Source organism: Schistocerca cancellata, chromosome 9 (assembly GCF_023864275.1).
Source record: "Schistocerca cancellata isolate TAMUIC-IGC-003103 chromosome 9, iqSchCanc2.1, whole genome shotgun sequence".
NCBI lineage: Eukaryota > Metazoa > Arthropoda > Insecta > Orthoptera > Acrididae > Schistocerca > Schistocerca cancellata.
Window position 1 is genome coordinate 401,557,068 of NC_064634.1, and position 14,495 is coordinate 401,571,562.

Consider the following 14,495-nt stretch of genomic DNA (forward strand, 5'->3'; position numbering starts at 1 on the left):
ACCCTGACACTTCCTTGCCTGACAAGGCAGCACACCGCCTACAATGCTGGGTGCTGTTCTTGTCTTGGTACAGTTATGAAAACCATTTTCGACCCGTGACTAAACATGCCAATGCAGGCACCTTGTCCCATCTCCCTGTGGGTCCTGCTCTCCTCTTTGATCATGAAGAATTGCTTTGTTGCCATCATGATACTGAAACACAGGCCATGGTCAAGGGTTTCCCAATTATGAACTTGCACATAGCAGCTGCTGTTGCCGCTGACTTGGTTCTCAGCCAAGTTTTTCAATTAGTTCAACAAGGCTGGCCAGATAAATAGCCATGTCAGGCTTTGCACCCTGTACACAAAACTATCTTTCCTTATTATATCACCTCTCTGTTTTTGACAGTGTTTTGGTTTTGCTGTTGTCCACGGAAAGGTCAGAGAAGAAGGCCAGTGTTCACTCTGTCTGCTTGCTGGGGGGTCTCATCCAAGATGTGGAGGAGGGCCTGCCGGTGGCGATTGAGAGCACTGGGTGCACCCGACTGCAAATTGTTGCTCATGTCGGCACCAATGACTCCTGCCGTCTGGGTTCAGAGGTCATCCTCAGTTCATACAGGCGGTTGGTAGAGTTGGTGAAGGTGGAAAGCCTCGCTTGCGGGTGGAATCTGAGCTAACTATTTATAGTATCGTTCCCAGAACCACTTGCAGTCCTCTGGTTTGGAGCCGAGTGGAAGTCTTAAACCAGAGGCTCAGACGAATCTGCGGAGATCTGGGGTGCAAATTTCTCGACCTCCGCTATCGGGTGGAGAAATGTAGGGTCCCCCTGAATAGGTCAGGCGTGCACTACACGCAGGAAATGGCTACAAAGGTAGCGGAGTATGTGTGGAGTGCACATGTGGGTTTTTTAGGTTAGAGAATTCCCTCCCTAGGCCCGACAAGACACCTCCTGAGGCGCGGCAAGGTAGGAGTAGGGAATAACAATATTAATGTGCTAATAGTAAACTGCAGGAGCGTCTATAGAAAAGTCCCAGAACTGCTCTCATTAATAAACGGTCACAATGCCCACATAGTATTAGGGACAGAAAGTTGGCTGAAACCAGATGTAAACAGTAATGAAATTCTAAACTCAGATTGGAATGTATACCACAGAGACAGGCTGGGCAGTAAAGGGGGAGGCGTGTTTATAGCGATAAGAAATGCAATAGTATCGAAGGAAATTGACAGAGATCCGAAATGTAAAATAATTTGGGTGAAGGTCACGGTTAAAGCAGGCTCAGACATGGTAATTGGATGTCTCTATAGGCCCCCTGGCTCAGCAGCTGTTGTGGCTGAGCACCTGAAGGATAATTTGGAAATATTTCGAGTAGATTTCCCCACCATGTTATAGTTCTGGGTAGAGATTTCAATTTGCCAGATATAGACTGGGAGACTCAAATGTTCATAATGGGTGGCAGAGACAAAGAATCCAGTGAAATTTTTTTAAGTGCTTTATCTGAAAACTACCTTGAGCAGTTAAACAGAGAACCGACTCGTGGTGATAACATATTAGACCTTCTGGTGACAAACAGACCCGAACTATTTGAAACAGTTAACGCAGAACAGGGAATCAGCAATCATAAATCAGTTACTGCATCGATAATTTCAGCCGTAAATAGAAATATTAAAAAAGGTAGGAAGATTTTTCTGTTTAGCAAAAGTGACAAAAAGCAGATTTTAGAGTACCTGATGGTTCAACACAAAAGTTTTGTCTCAAGTACAGATAGTGTTGAGGATCAGTGGACAAAGTTCAAAACCATCGTACAGTATGCGTTAGATGAGTATGTGCCAAGCAAGATCGCAAGAGATGGAAAAGAGCCACCGTGGTACAACAACCAAGTTAGAAAACTGCTGCGGAAGCAAAGGGAACTTCACAGCAAACATAAACATAGCCAAAGCCTAGCAGACAAACAAAAATTATGCGAAGCGAAATGTAGTGTGAGGAGGGCTATGCGAGAGACGTTCAATGAATTTGAAAGTAAAGTTCTATGTACTGACTTGGCAGAAAATCCTAAGAAATTTTGGTCTTAGGTCAAAGCGGTAGGTGGATCAAAGCAAAATGTCCAGACACTCTGTGACCAAAATGGTACTGAAACAGAGGATGACAGACTAAAGGCCAAAATACTAAATGTCTTTTTCCAAAGCTGTTTCACAGAGGAAGACTGGACTGTAGTTCCTTCTCAAGATTGTCGCACAGATGACAAAATGGTAGATATCGAAATAGACGACAGAGAGATAGAGAAACAATTAAAATCGCTCAAAAGAGAAAAAGCCACTGGACCTGACGGGATACCAGTTTGGTATTACACAGAGTACACAAAGGAACTTGCCCCCCTTCTTGCAGTGGTGTACCGTAGGTCTCTAGAAGAGCGTAGCGTTCCAAAGGATTGGAAAAGGGCACAGGTCATCCCCGTTTTCAAGAAGGGACGTCGAACAGATGTGCAGAACTATAGACCAATATCTCTAACGTTGATCAGTTGTAGAATTTTGGAACACGTATTATGTTCGAGTATAATGACTTTTCTGAAGACTAGAAATCTACTATGTAGGAATCAGCATGGGTTTCGAAAATGACGATCGTGTGAAACCCAGCTCGCGCTATTCGTCCATGAGACTCAGAGGGCTATAGACACGGGTTCCCAGGTAGATGCCGTGTTTCTTGACTTCCGCAAGGCGTTCGATACAGTTCCCCACAGTCGTTTAATGAACAAAGTAAGAGCATATGGACTGTCAGACCAATTGTGTGATTGGATTGAAGAGTTTGTAGATAACAGAACGCAGCATGTCATTCTCAATGGAGAGAAGTCTTCCGAAGTAAGAGTGATTTCAGGTGTGCTGCAGGGGAGTGTCGTAGAACCATTGCTATTCACAATATACATAAATGACCTTGTGGATGACGTTGGAAGTTCACTGAGGCTTTTTGCGGATGATGCTGTGGTATATCGAGAGGTTGTAACAATGGAAAATTGTACCGAAATGCAGGATGATCTGCAGTGAATTGACGCATGTTGCAGGGAATGGCAATTGAATCTCAATGTAGACAAGTGTAATGTGCTGTGAATACATAGAAAGAAAGATCCCTTATCATTTAGCTACAATAAAGAAGGTCAGCAACTGGAAGCAGTTAATTCCATAAATTATCTGGAAGTACGCATTAGGAGTGATTTAAAATGGAATGATCATATAAAGTTGATCGTCAGTAAAGCAGATGCCAGACTGAGATTCATTGGAAGAATCCTAAGGAAATGCAATCCGAAAACAAAGGAAGTAGGTAACAGTACGCTTGTTTGCCCACTGCTTGAATACTGCTCAGCAATGTGGTATCCGTACCAGATAGGGTTGATAGAAGAGATAGAGAAGATCCAACGGAGAGCAGCGCACTTCGTTACAGGATCATTTAGTAATCGCAAAAGCATTACGGAGATAATAGATCAACTCTAGTGGAAGACTCTGCAGCAGAGATGCTCAGTAGCTCGGTACGGACTTTTGTTGAAGTTTCGAGAGCATACCTTCACCGAGGACTCAAGCAGTATATTGCTCCCTCCTACGTATATCTCGCGAAGAGACCATGAGGATAAAATCAGAGAGATTAGAGCCCACACGGAGGCATACCAACAATCCTTTTCACAAACAATATAAGACTGGAATAGAAGGGAGAAACGATAGAAGTACTCAAGGTATCCTCCGCCACACACCATCAGGTGGCTTGCGGAGTATGGATGTAGATGTAGATGTAGACCTCTCTCCCAGAGCAGTCATTCCTGCCATTTTACAGCATGAAATTCTCCACCTTCTCCACCAGGACCATTGGGGAGTTTTGTGCACTAAACCGTTATCTAGGAGACACGATTTTTGGCCAGTATGGATGGCAAAATTGTCCATTTTGTTGCAACTTGTGAGTAGTGTGCACAGCAACAGGTTGCTCCCAGGGCGTCTCTGTCCCCCGGAGTGTTTCTGTCCCACTCCACGCCAGCCATGGGAATGCAACCATGAAGATTCCGCAGCTCCCTTCTTGAATTCCTATTGGCTCTTGGTTGTGGATGCAGTATCCCACTGTCCTTACATTCTCTGGTCGGCATCGACATCGGCTGAGGTCACAATTCATATGCTTTTTAGGGTTTTTCCTATTGAGGGATTGCCTTGTACCTTAGTTTCCGATAATGGGCCCCAATTCATTCTCACATCCTTCAGTTGTTTTGTTCCCATCACAGCATTCATTATGTTAAAGATCCACCATTCAATCTTCACTCAAATGGTGAAGCAGAACAACTAGTGTGCACGTTCAAGTCCTAAATGAAAAAGTTTACTGTGGATTCTTCGCTGGATGACATCCTTCTCTGTTTTCTAAGCACCTATCATTTCACATCTATGTGGGAACTGAGCCTGGTTGAGCTACTTCATGGCCTGCAGTCACCTTCTGTGGCCTGTTCTGCACCTTCCGTGGTTGGGATCGGTGGTGTTTGGTCGTTGGCCCAAGTGGATACTGGCCACTGTTTTTCTCTGCTGGAGACATCATCTTTATGATGCCCGTATGGCTATCAAGCTGGTGGTGCGCCACTTTGATCAGTTGAAGCCCCACTCAGTGACACGGAAGCTACCAATTTGCAGGTGTGGCCCCTGTTGTCATAGCTCACTCCGCCAACCTCTGCCTGGAGTCCATCACCACCTGCTGTGGAGGTGCCCCCATCCCATTGGCTGCCTCCTCCATGTGCGGTGCCCTGGTGTTCCAGCTTTGTAATGCTGGGCACTGGTCTGTCTCTATCCTACGGTCCGTTGCTGCAGCCTGCTGTTCCGGTTGGGCTGCATCCACTGGCCCCCTTGCCATCATTGCCTCAGCCACGGTCGCTGGTGTGTCCAGCTCAGTCTCCTCTGCAATGGGACCTTGCTTGTGTCAACACACAGATGGTGACGGCACCCTCCTCCTCAGTGCTGTCATCAGGTGCCGCACACCCACCACCCTTGGGCCTGCCTGGCACACCATCTCACCCACTGCTGCCGGCAATTCTGCCACCACTGCAGATCCGATGGATGTCTCTCTCAGCAGGCTGCTGGTGTCTCTTCTGTTGCCTGGGTGTCGTCTTCACCTGAGGGAGAGGTGTGTTGTATCCTGCTACTAGTTCGTGTGAGTGCGCCGAGTACGAAGTTGCTGTGTGTGTGTGGACTTAAATCAAACACCAACTGTATCAGCACGGGCTGGCCACTAGAGGCTGCCCGTAGGAAGTGCACACATGGCACAGTCTCTGCCATGCCGTCTACCAATGACCCGTGCCTATGCACATGCAGAGCAGCACTGACACACACACATTATATTCTTTTAATCTGTTGCTGTGTGTATCACTTATGTTGCACCCTCTATGTGATTCTTCTGTCTTGTGTGTGGAGTGATGAGAGGCTTATTTCCATTATTGTTCAGAGGCTTATGAATAAAGTTGTAATTGTGTTACTTGGATTGGTTTCATGTGTTCCTTGGTTACTAAAAGACATTATGCATTAATTACACCACAAACATGATGAAAGTCAGTCACAGCAACAGTAATAATGCTTACAACCTACAAAAAACTGGAAATTATTGTGCTTCGTCATTTAACAGTGACAACTCTAAAAGAAAATTATGCCCAGTATAAAAATGTACATTGGGAAAGAAAGGCACATTATTTTACCTCCGGAGCAAGATGTAATCATTCATTTTAAGATGATTTTTGAATTCAGCAGGTGGAAGTATACAAGAAGAAGCTATTATTGAATCCAAAAGGTTTTCATTGTTGGACAGTGTTCTTTTATTGTTACAAGGCTCCCTTTTTTCAAATAGTTAATATTTCTGTGATCATACATTTGACAGGGTGGTTATAACTAAACTTTTGCTACTTTGAGAGAGCACCCATGAAAAACAAGTTATTGTAAGACAGTGAAATTCTGTGGAAACATTTGTAAGAATATGCAACAGAGAAATGATAAATTAACCATTGAAAGAAACACATTTTGATTTCCACATGAGGGGTTTCACATTTGGTGATTTTAGGGGTTATCCCATTTGTAACGATCGTCCAATGACTCTGTCTGTTCCTGGGAGATGCTGACGGCCAGTTGCATGACAAATTGTTGAAGAAGTTACTATTGTTACAACTGAGAATGTTGGATGCAATGTGCATTCTTTGAGCAGTGCATGAGCCGTACCATGACAGCTGAACATTCCACAATTGAATGTTTGAAAAGTGCTTTGAAGTTTTGTGAAACAGTATCTATACAAACTTCACACATTATTCACCACGTTTTGCCATGTGATGCAGACTTTTGAGTAGATGTTCTTCTGACACTTGGCCTTGGAACATTTTGTGGAGTGATAAATCACACTTTACGCTCACATGGGCAGTGAACACTCAACTGCCGCATTTTGGGCACCAAAAGCCATATATAAACTTCCCCTGCATAGAGACTGCATGTGTGTGGTGCAGCTTCATGGCATGGTACATGATTGGTCCAGTTTCTTTGATGAACTCTGACTTCGAGGACAAAGGACAGGCAGCATCAATGAAATAAGTTACTGTGATCTGCTTCGCCAACATGTGATCCTGCTGTACAGGAGAGAGGTGCTTTGGACTAATCTATTTTGATACATGATGGAGGTCCACCTCACACAGTTCATGAGGTGACTTGGTTTCTCCATAACACATTGGTATAAAACTGAATCATTGGCCGATCACTGCAAACTGCATAAACACCAAAGACCACCAAATTTGAACCCTCTAACATAGAAATTAAAATGTGTGTCTTTTGATGGTTTATTCATTTTTTCTCTTCCCTATGTCCTTAAAAATGTTTCCATAAGGTTTCATTATCCTACGAGCATTTGTTTTTCATGCAGGCTCTCTCAAGTAGCACAATTTTAATTATAACCATTCTGTAAAATCCCAGCACTTGCCCTCATTCTGATACCATCTTTTCTGTTAATTATTATCTGTATCAAAGGTCTTGTGTGTTGTTTACATTTAAAATATACATACAGTACTGCTTAAATGCATTATTGCAGTTTTTTCACCCATTTTATACTGAAGATCTGTACCTGGAACTATTACTTACCTTTCCCCTTAATGTTTTTGCTGTCGTCTTTCAGGACAGTTAACCTGTTTTCAGCAGTTCTCAAAGGCACTGTTTTGTTGTATACTAAGGAGTCAACACAATAATTATTCTTTCTCTTTACACTGACACACCCTCATCTCTTGAACAATGGCTCTTCACATGAAATCAATTACTGAATTAAATAGGACTGACATGCAGAACAATATGACATTCAAACTATTGCCATAAAAACATTATCCATGTTATTTGTTTTCATTGCACTTTTATTCCTTTTTTAAAATAAGGCTTTATGAAACAATACAGTTCGTAATTTCTATTGTTGATAAAATCAAGCAGTAGCCCAGTAACTAAGAATAGTTAGAAATTTAAAAATGCTTATTACAGTGACTGGAACACTATGAATTCAAACAGGTTATGCCAATATCACAACAGATAATGAAGTATTGCAAGTCTGACAGTCATTGGTAAGGAGATTATATTTCGTCTCCCAGCTTATTATGTGCAATACAAATAAGTTGAAAACAGACTTGCCTCTTGCTGTGGCACATTCTCCATCTTGATGAGCCATACGCTGCATTGCTGTTGGTGCTATTCCAAATGGCACTGACACACAGTTACCCAATACTGTGGTGGACATATCCCGCTTTGATACATTTCTCATCATCCTCGGGCGAATACGCAGTCTAATATTCAGTTTTTTGCATTACATTGTGTATGTCTTACAAATGACAATGAAATCCAATTTAATAGTTATATTACAATAAATTAATATTGTTAAAGAAAGTGTGTATGAAAACTCACACTTTGAAGGCATTCCTGTTAAGTTTCAAAGTATGCTCTCTTCCAGCACCACTTGCATAATAATCCAAAGCATTTCTTGGAAGCACAGTGGAAGCATGTTTCTCATAGTCATCAAGACACACAAATTTATGACTTTCTGGCATGGCTGCTGTTGCTTACTGACCACCTAAAACCTGTACATACAACTGTTCAGGCAGTTCTCAATTTGTTTTGACAGTCCAAGTGAAAAGATTAGTGGGGTCAGTATACAAGAGATAATCCTCCCACTGATAGGATAACCCCATAAGTGTTGCATAATATTGACGTCCAATAGCTCAATGTCACTGTTATGACTTGCTCCACACACACTGCCTTAGCTTAGATGACATCCCTGAATATAGCCACATGACTTTTAGAGATTTTTTAATTCTGGAACTAGCATAGGACTTGATCTACTTGTAGCTAATATTAGTGATAAAAATTCTATGGTATTTTTTATTATTCTCAGTACAAACAATGAAAATTTGACAAAAACATTCCATAGCATACTTTCAGGTAACAAACATACTTTGGTAATGCACAAGAACATAATTCTTTTGAATACTACCTATATATCTTATTGAAAATATACAAATAATATTTTTACTTTCTGTCATTTTCCACATATTGTTGATCATTGTTCATTGGCAATTTTGACAGACACTCAACATAAGAATAAATGATAAACAACAAGATCCAGTCTACTTTCCTTGTACATATTTGCACTGTTTGTTTACTTTCTGTGACAACTGCAGTGCAAGCTGATACAGTATTTATTCTGTTCTTAATTTTTTTTTTAAGTTTCTCTTTTTCAGGTACACTGTTTCACTATTCATTACATACAGTAGTATACTTTCCATACATGTATAGCAACACTTAAAGAGTAAAAATAAATGTGTTACCTTTCTGAAATTGATATCATTAATGGCTGTGAAGTAGAAAAAAGTGGTATCTACCTGGTTTCACTTGCTTATACCTAACATGGGGTTTGCCAGTGAGGCTTCTTCCTTTCTGTAACATCTGACTATCGTTCTTGGGTAGCCTCCTCTTTCATGATGGCAAAAATTAACTCTCTAGGAAACCAAAGGTATTAAACAATCATACCAAGATATAAAATACTGAATGTAGCATCTAACTACCATGATCAGCTCAAGTGGACAAATACTGCCTAAGGACAAAGCCCATTCACAAGCCCTTATTTGATTCCCGAAATTACTTAGATTCAAACACAAACGTCACTAGAGGAAGCATTATTAATTATCACTGAACATGAGAGCAACTCAACTTGGACTAAACCATGCCACAGCAGAACAGACATACTCACACCTTGAAGACTGTAGAAAGGGTGCCTCAAAAACACAACCTCCTGGCGTCCTCTGGAAACAGACGCTCATTATTTTGCATGCAGGAAAAGAACTTTTCTTATCTTCCCCGATAAATTTAAAACACACACACACCCATTCATCCATACTGCACAGACATTCATTCAGAACCTGGCAATGAAAAAGGCTGCTGATCTCAAAAGAAGTTAAAAAGTACTGCTCCACTGGATTCTGTTCCCAAGTGGTGATACAAACTCAATTAGACAGCAAAAGCAAGAAATCTGCGGCATTAGCAATTCAGGAAATCATAAATTATGGAACGGGGCACAAGACATACCCCTTTCAAGGTATTTTTTAAATGTGATGATGTGGATCATTTTTTTTCCCTTCAAGGTACCTGCCTATAAGTAGGCAGCAGTACTGTGAAACTACTCACTGAATCTTCCACAAGGATGTGACATGGCAATTGTATTATCTCTTGTAACTTTATGTGTACAAATGCTTTGCAGTTGAGGGTACATGAGGGCAAGTTGCAAACTGCTCCAGTGTATGTTGAGATCAGTCTGTACATTCACTATAACTGACAGGTTAAGCCACTACTATCAGTTGTACCACAGCTGGTGATAACTTAGCATCTGGTGATGTAGCAGTGGAAAAGAGAAACACTGATTTGCAGTTTTTGTGATGCAACATTTTTCCTTGAATCAACACTTTAAGCAATATTTCCAGTACACGTAAAATACCGCTCATTTTCTCCTACCACATTCAAATGGATAAAGATGATTCTGAAGAATTACTTTAGCCATGAAGATGTTCCCCATATAAGCTGACCTCCATCACTCACCGAAAAGAATATCGATGCCAGAAAGAAACAATGGAAGTCACTTTACACGTTGTATTTACCAGCACACAGATGAATGTTTGGGTCTTTGATACCCACAGTTTATACCATCCTGAGATAATACATTCAAGTTATGGAATTATGTCAATATCACAGAACATGGTAAAGGAAGACAACTGCCCCATGGTGATTAGAAATTAAATATAAAAAAATGAAACTTACACATTTCCCTACAGCAAACTTAATTTAAATACAATATTACTGGCAAATCAACATTCTTACTTATACTACAAAGTTGTGCATATTTTGTTTGATGTTAAGTGTCAATGTGCTATTTAGTGTTGGCTCGGTTCACATTCCAGTGTTGTGTATGTGGAAGCTCAATAGTTGTTTATTCACTTGACTAATTTTCAAATTAGTTACAATATCTCAATACCTTTCATAAATTGTGTACATGCAAGGAAATGTTATTGTGATTTTACATAATTGTTTCTATAGTAAAAGCTGCCTTCAGATTACCATTTTCAGCACTGAAAGTTTATACTGCTCCAAATTATTATATTTTCATTTTATTAACAAATCAAAGTAATTGTGAACATTTTCCCACTATTACTTTGTACCAAATTGTGTTACTGGGAAGTGTATGCAAATCTTCTGTTGCCACACATGCAGTTAAACAAATACAAAATCACTGCCCTTCGAACTATTGTTCAGGTAGTGAACAGATATTGTTCAACTACTCTAACAGTCAGTTGATTACTACTTAATTCTGTTATTAGAGTTTCGTTCAGGAATATTCAAGTTTGTGCTACCTACTTTCATTATCATGTGTGACTGCACTGTTTTAAGATCATTAATCAAAATTCAAATAAGCAGAGAGTAGAGGAAGTGGAATAAGTTGTTTGTTAGGATAATTTGTACACATCGCACCCTAACCAGGAATTTTTATTCAGAAGCAATGGGTTATCAAAATTTGTTGTTTCTATTAGGTGCACACGATCACAGTCAGAATGTAGGTTACATGATGCCTACAAAAAATGGTTATTTATGTTCAAGTCCCAGTCCAGTAACACAGCTGCAAATTATTTTCTCAACATGAATAGGGGGAAAAACATTACACCATGCAGTTGATGACATTACCCTTTTACATCTGTGCTACTGTTCATGATACCATTGGTGCCCATTCCATTACAATGTAAGGCAATACTTTTATTAGGCACCCTGTCTACTATAACCTTGTGATGGCCAAATTCCATATTATAATCATTTTCCAGCTACTACCCTTACTCCCATTTCATAAACTTATCTTTTATGATGCTATCCCAGAAACTGCTTGCCCATATGACAGATACTAGTAACTATAATTTGATGTCCATTTTCTTGTTTTTATTAGGCTACAACTGTTTTTAAGGGATAGTGTAAGTGCAAAAACTGCTAATGTTTCTTTCAGTGCTACTCTACAATTTGCACTGTTTAACTTGTGTCAAAGTTTGCACTCACACGGCAATATTCAGGGCATATAGTCATTCACAAACCTTCACATGGGTAGCTTTATTTTAATGAAGGCCTGACTGAATAATATGTTTGGGAGACTACTTACATCCCTATCCATGAACTACAGAATAATATTGATGCAAATAATTTCTGCTCTGGTTAGTCAGACATTTTAAGAGCTATGCACAGTTAGCAGAATACATTTCATCAGTTGTGTTGTCACTGGTCCTCGCTGTGCTATATAGAGCTTGTTCTGAAAAAATGTGAAGGAATATTAAGGACCCAGCAACAAGTTCATTTGAAACAGAGCAAAATCTTAGATAGTACAAGGATGAAGAAGGAAGGACTGTTTCCTTTTCAAAGGAATCAATGCAGCATTTCCTGAACGACAAGGGTCATTTAATAATAATAATATATATAAAAAAAATATTTTTTAAAAATCTGTTACAACAATGGTATACAACACTTACTTATTTTTTAACATAATCTCCCAAAGTTCTATGCACTTATGCAAGCACTGGACAAGCTTCTCAATTCCACATGCAAAGAATTCTCGGGGGTGTGTGTGTGCAGTGATATGGGCCGGGCAAATGCTCTAAGCATTTTGAAATGCCCAAAATCTGAGCATTTATAACAATAGTACTTTTTTAAGTTTTTACTGCTAGAATGTATAATTTACCCATGATGGGATAATGCTCTCAATATTAGACATTAGTAAATGTTTACATTTAAACTTATGTATGTCATTCATTGCCTTTATTACTAAGAACAAAACAAAAGTAGTAAGACACTGAATATTCCTGAAGAATGATGATAGCAAAATTATTCCGAATGTATTAAGCAGCTGGCATGTTTTTCTTGATAATAAATCTATTTCTAAATGTTAAACTGTTTTCAGTGGTGGAAAAGAAGCAGCTTCGTTGTCACATGTGAGGACATTTGAGACAGACTATAGTTCTCTGTTCTGCTCCTTTCTTTATCCACTTTCATATGTCTGCACAGCTGTGAAGATAAAATGAGAACATAAATAAAAAGATTTAATAAAAAATGATCAATACCTAAGACATTGGAATCACTAGATTCCTTTACTAGTTGATTCCTATAGAATTAGCAGTTCTTGGATTCAGGCAATCAGAATTGGCATGACTCATTCCTAATTAAAATAATAATGGATTTTTTTACTGTAATTTTTTGCAGTGATATAGTATAAGTAAAAATACTACCTACTTAATATATACTTTTTTTCAAGAATAACTTCCAAACCCGAATTTTGGTTTCTTTTTTAATTATATACTACCCCAAGAATTGACCTCTTTAAAATGTATAGTTATCTTTACAGTCCAATTTATTTCCCCTAATAACTTTTTCCTAATCAGCTTTTTCAACTTGGTTACCCAATCACTACAGAAGCAGTGTTGCAAAACATGTTTTCCAATACAAAATATTAGTTTAAAATTTTTTTATGAGTGCCATTTATCAATTAATCCTTAAAATGCATAAATGCCGGACAGTTATGAATTTTGAGCATTTGCCCAGGCATTTATCATAGGTATTTGCCCCAACTTATAAATCTCCAGGCATTTTACATAACTGTGTGTGCATAACCAGTCATGCACAGCTGCCTGGAATCATCATCATCATCAAAAAACCTTGCGCCATCAGGAGTTTCTTTCAGTGGGTTAAAAATGTGATTACCTAAAGGTGCCAAATCCAAGGAAGGCAGAGGGTGGGGCAAGCAGACAAACTTCAGGTCTCCCTGCACACATCCATATGCCTTTCTTTCAATTCTTATGTCAAATGTTTTGCAACCCACATCACACACACTTTCTTGAACACAAGTACATCATGAACAATGCCGCTGTCTGATGCAACACTAATGTTCATTGTTGCTGTAATATCACTCATGGGAATACACTTTTTTTTTTCATAAAACTCATCACCTCTCTAATGTTGTTCCCCGTGACTGCATGACAGAGTTCTGAGTGTGGTGAATCTTCAGCAGTTGTTACATCCCATTTGAATTCATTTCTCCTCTTGTACGTGTGTGTTTTAATCAGCTTTTAACATTTTGCACTGCCATCCAACAGTGAGTTTCGATTAGTTTCAACCCTTTAGCTAATGAAAATATAATGACACCCCCCCCCCCCCCCCTCTCATTGCTTCACGTTGGTGTAAACCTGAAAGGGTGCCACCATCTTGTTTCACTGATCCCAAACATCCTGTTTGTGAGGTAGGACACCACCAAAAATAACAAATAAGCACAAACTTTGTAGAAGGTTTGTAGCTTTTATACAACCTTTATGGATATTTACTGAATGGAGGTTGTATCTAAATCGAAGGACACATTCACAGTGCAGATTCAATGCTGGCATCAGTGGCCAAGGCAGGTACCTCCATATAGCTTTTAAAATGTAGTTAGTTGAGTAGATTACTAATAGCACATGAAGCAAAAACTACGTTCTACGCGTAGTCTGACAACAATAATAGGAGTCTGTTCATACCAAAACTGTGGTTACTGAAAGAAGAAGAGTATTGATGCACCCTTTTAATGTAGACTGTCCACGATGCACATACTTGTTCTAACAACAGTTAAAAAATTATCCACAACACTTTTTCAGAGTTGTCGCAATATATTATTGAATCAAAATAAAGATATAAAGATTCAATCCAAAATTATATATGTAATATGTTGAACATCAATTCACAGGCCTACTCACTCTGATGTAATATTTTGTCAATTTTTATCATCTACTTCACATAATACATCAACCACCTGCAGAATTTTGTGCCAATGTTATAAAGGAAAAAAGAAAATTATAAATTAAATAAAACAGAGGAACTAATTTCAAAAAATTATTTCACTAGTATTCTTCTCTACAAAGCAGTTGTGATGATCCATATGCCTCTGGTCCCAGATAACCGTGT

General features: G+C 39.4%; 1 protein-coding gene across 1 annotated transcript in view; it reads right to left on the bottom strand.

The window, feature by feature from the left end:
* LOC126100697 (uncharacterized) overlaps nucleotides 1-8,096 on the bottom strand; it is a 45,853-nt gene extending 37,757 nt beyond the window's left edge. The window contains exons 1-2 of the mRNA XM_049911312.1: nucleotides 7,896-8,096; nucleotides 7,626-7,777 (exon numbers count right to left, since the gene is read on the bottom strand). Coding sequence (XP_049767269.1) covers nucleotides 7,626-7,777; nucleotides 7,896-8,038 — 295 coding nt within the window. The 5' untranslated portion in view covers nucleotides 8,039-8,096. The remainder of the gene's footprint in view (nucleotides 1-7,625; nucleotides 7,778-7,895) is intronic.
* Nucleotides 8,097-14,495: the final 6,399 nt, after the last annotated feature.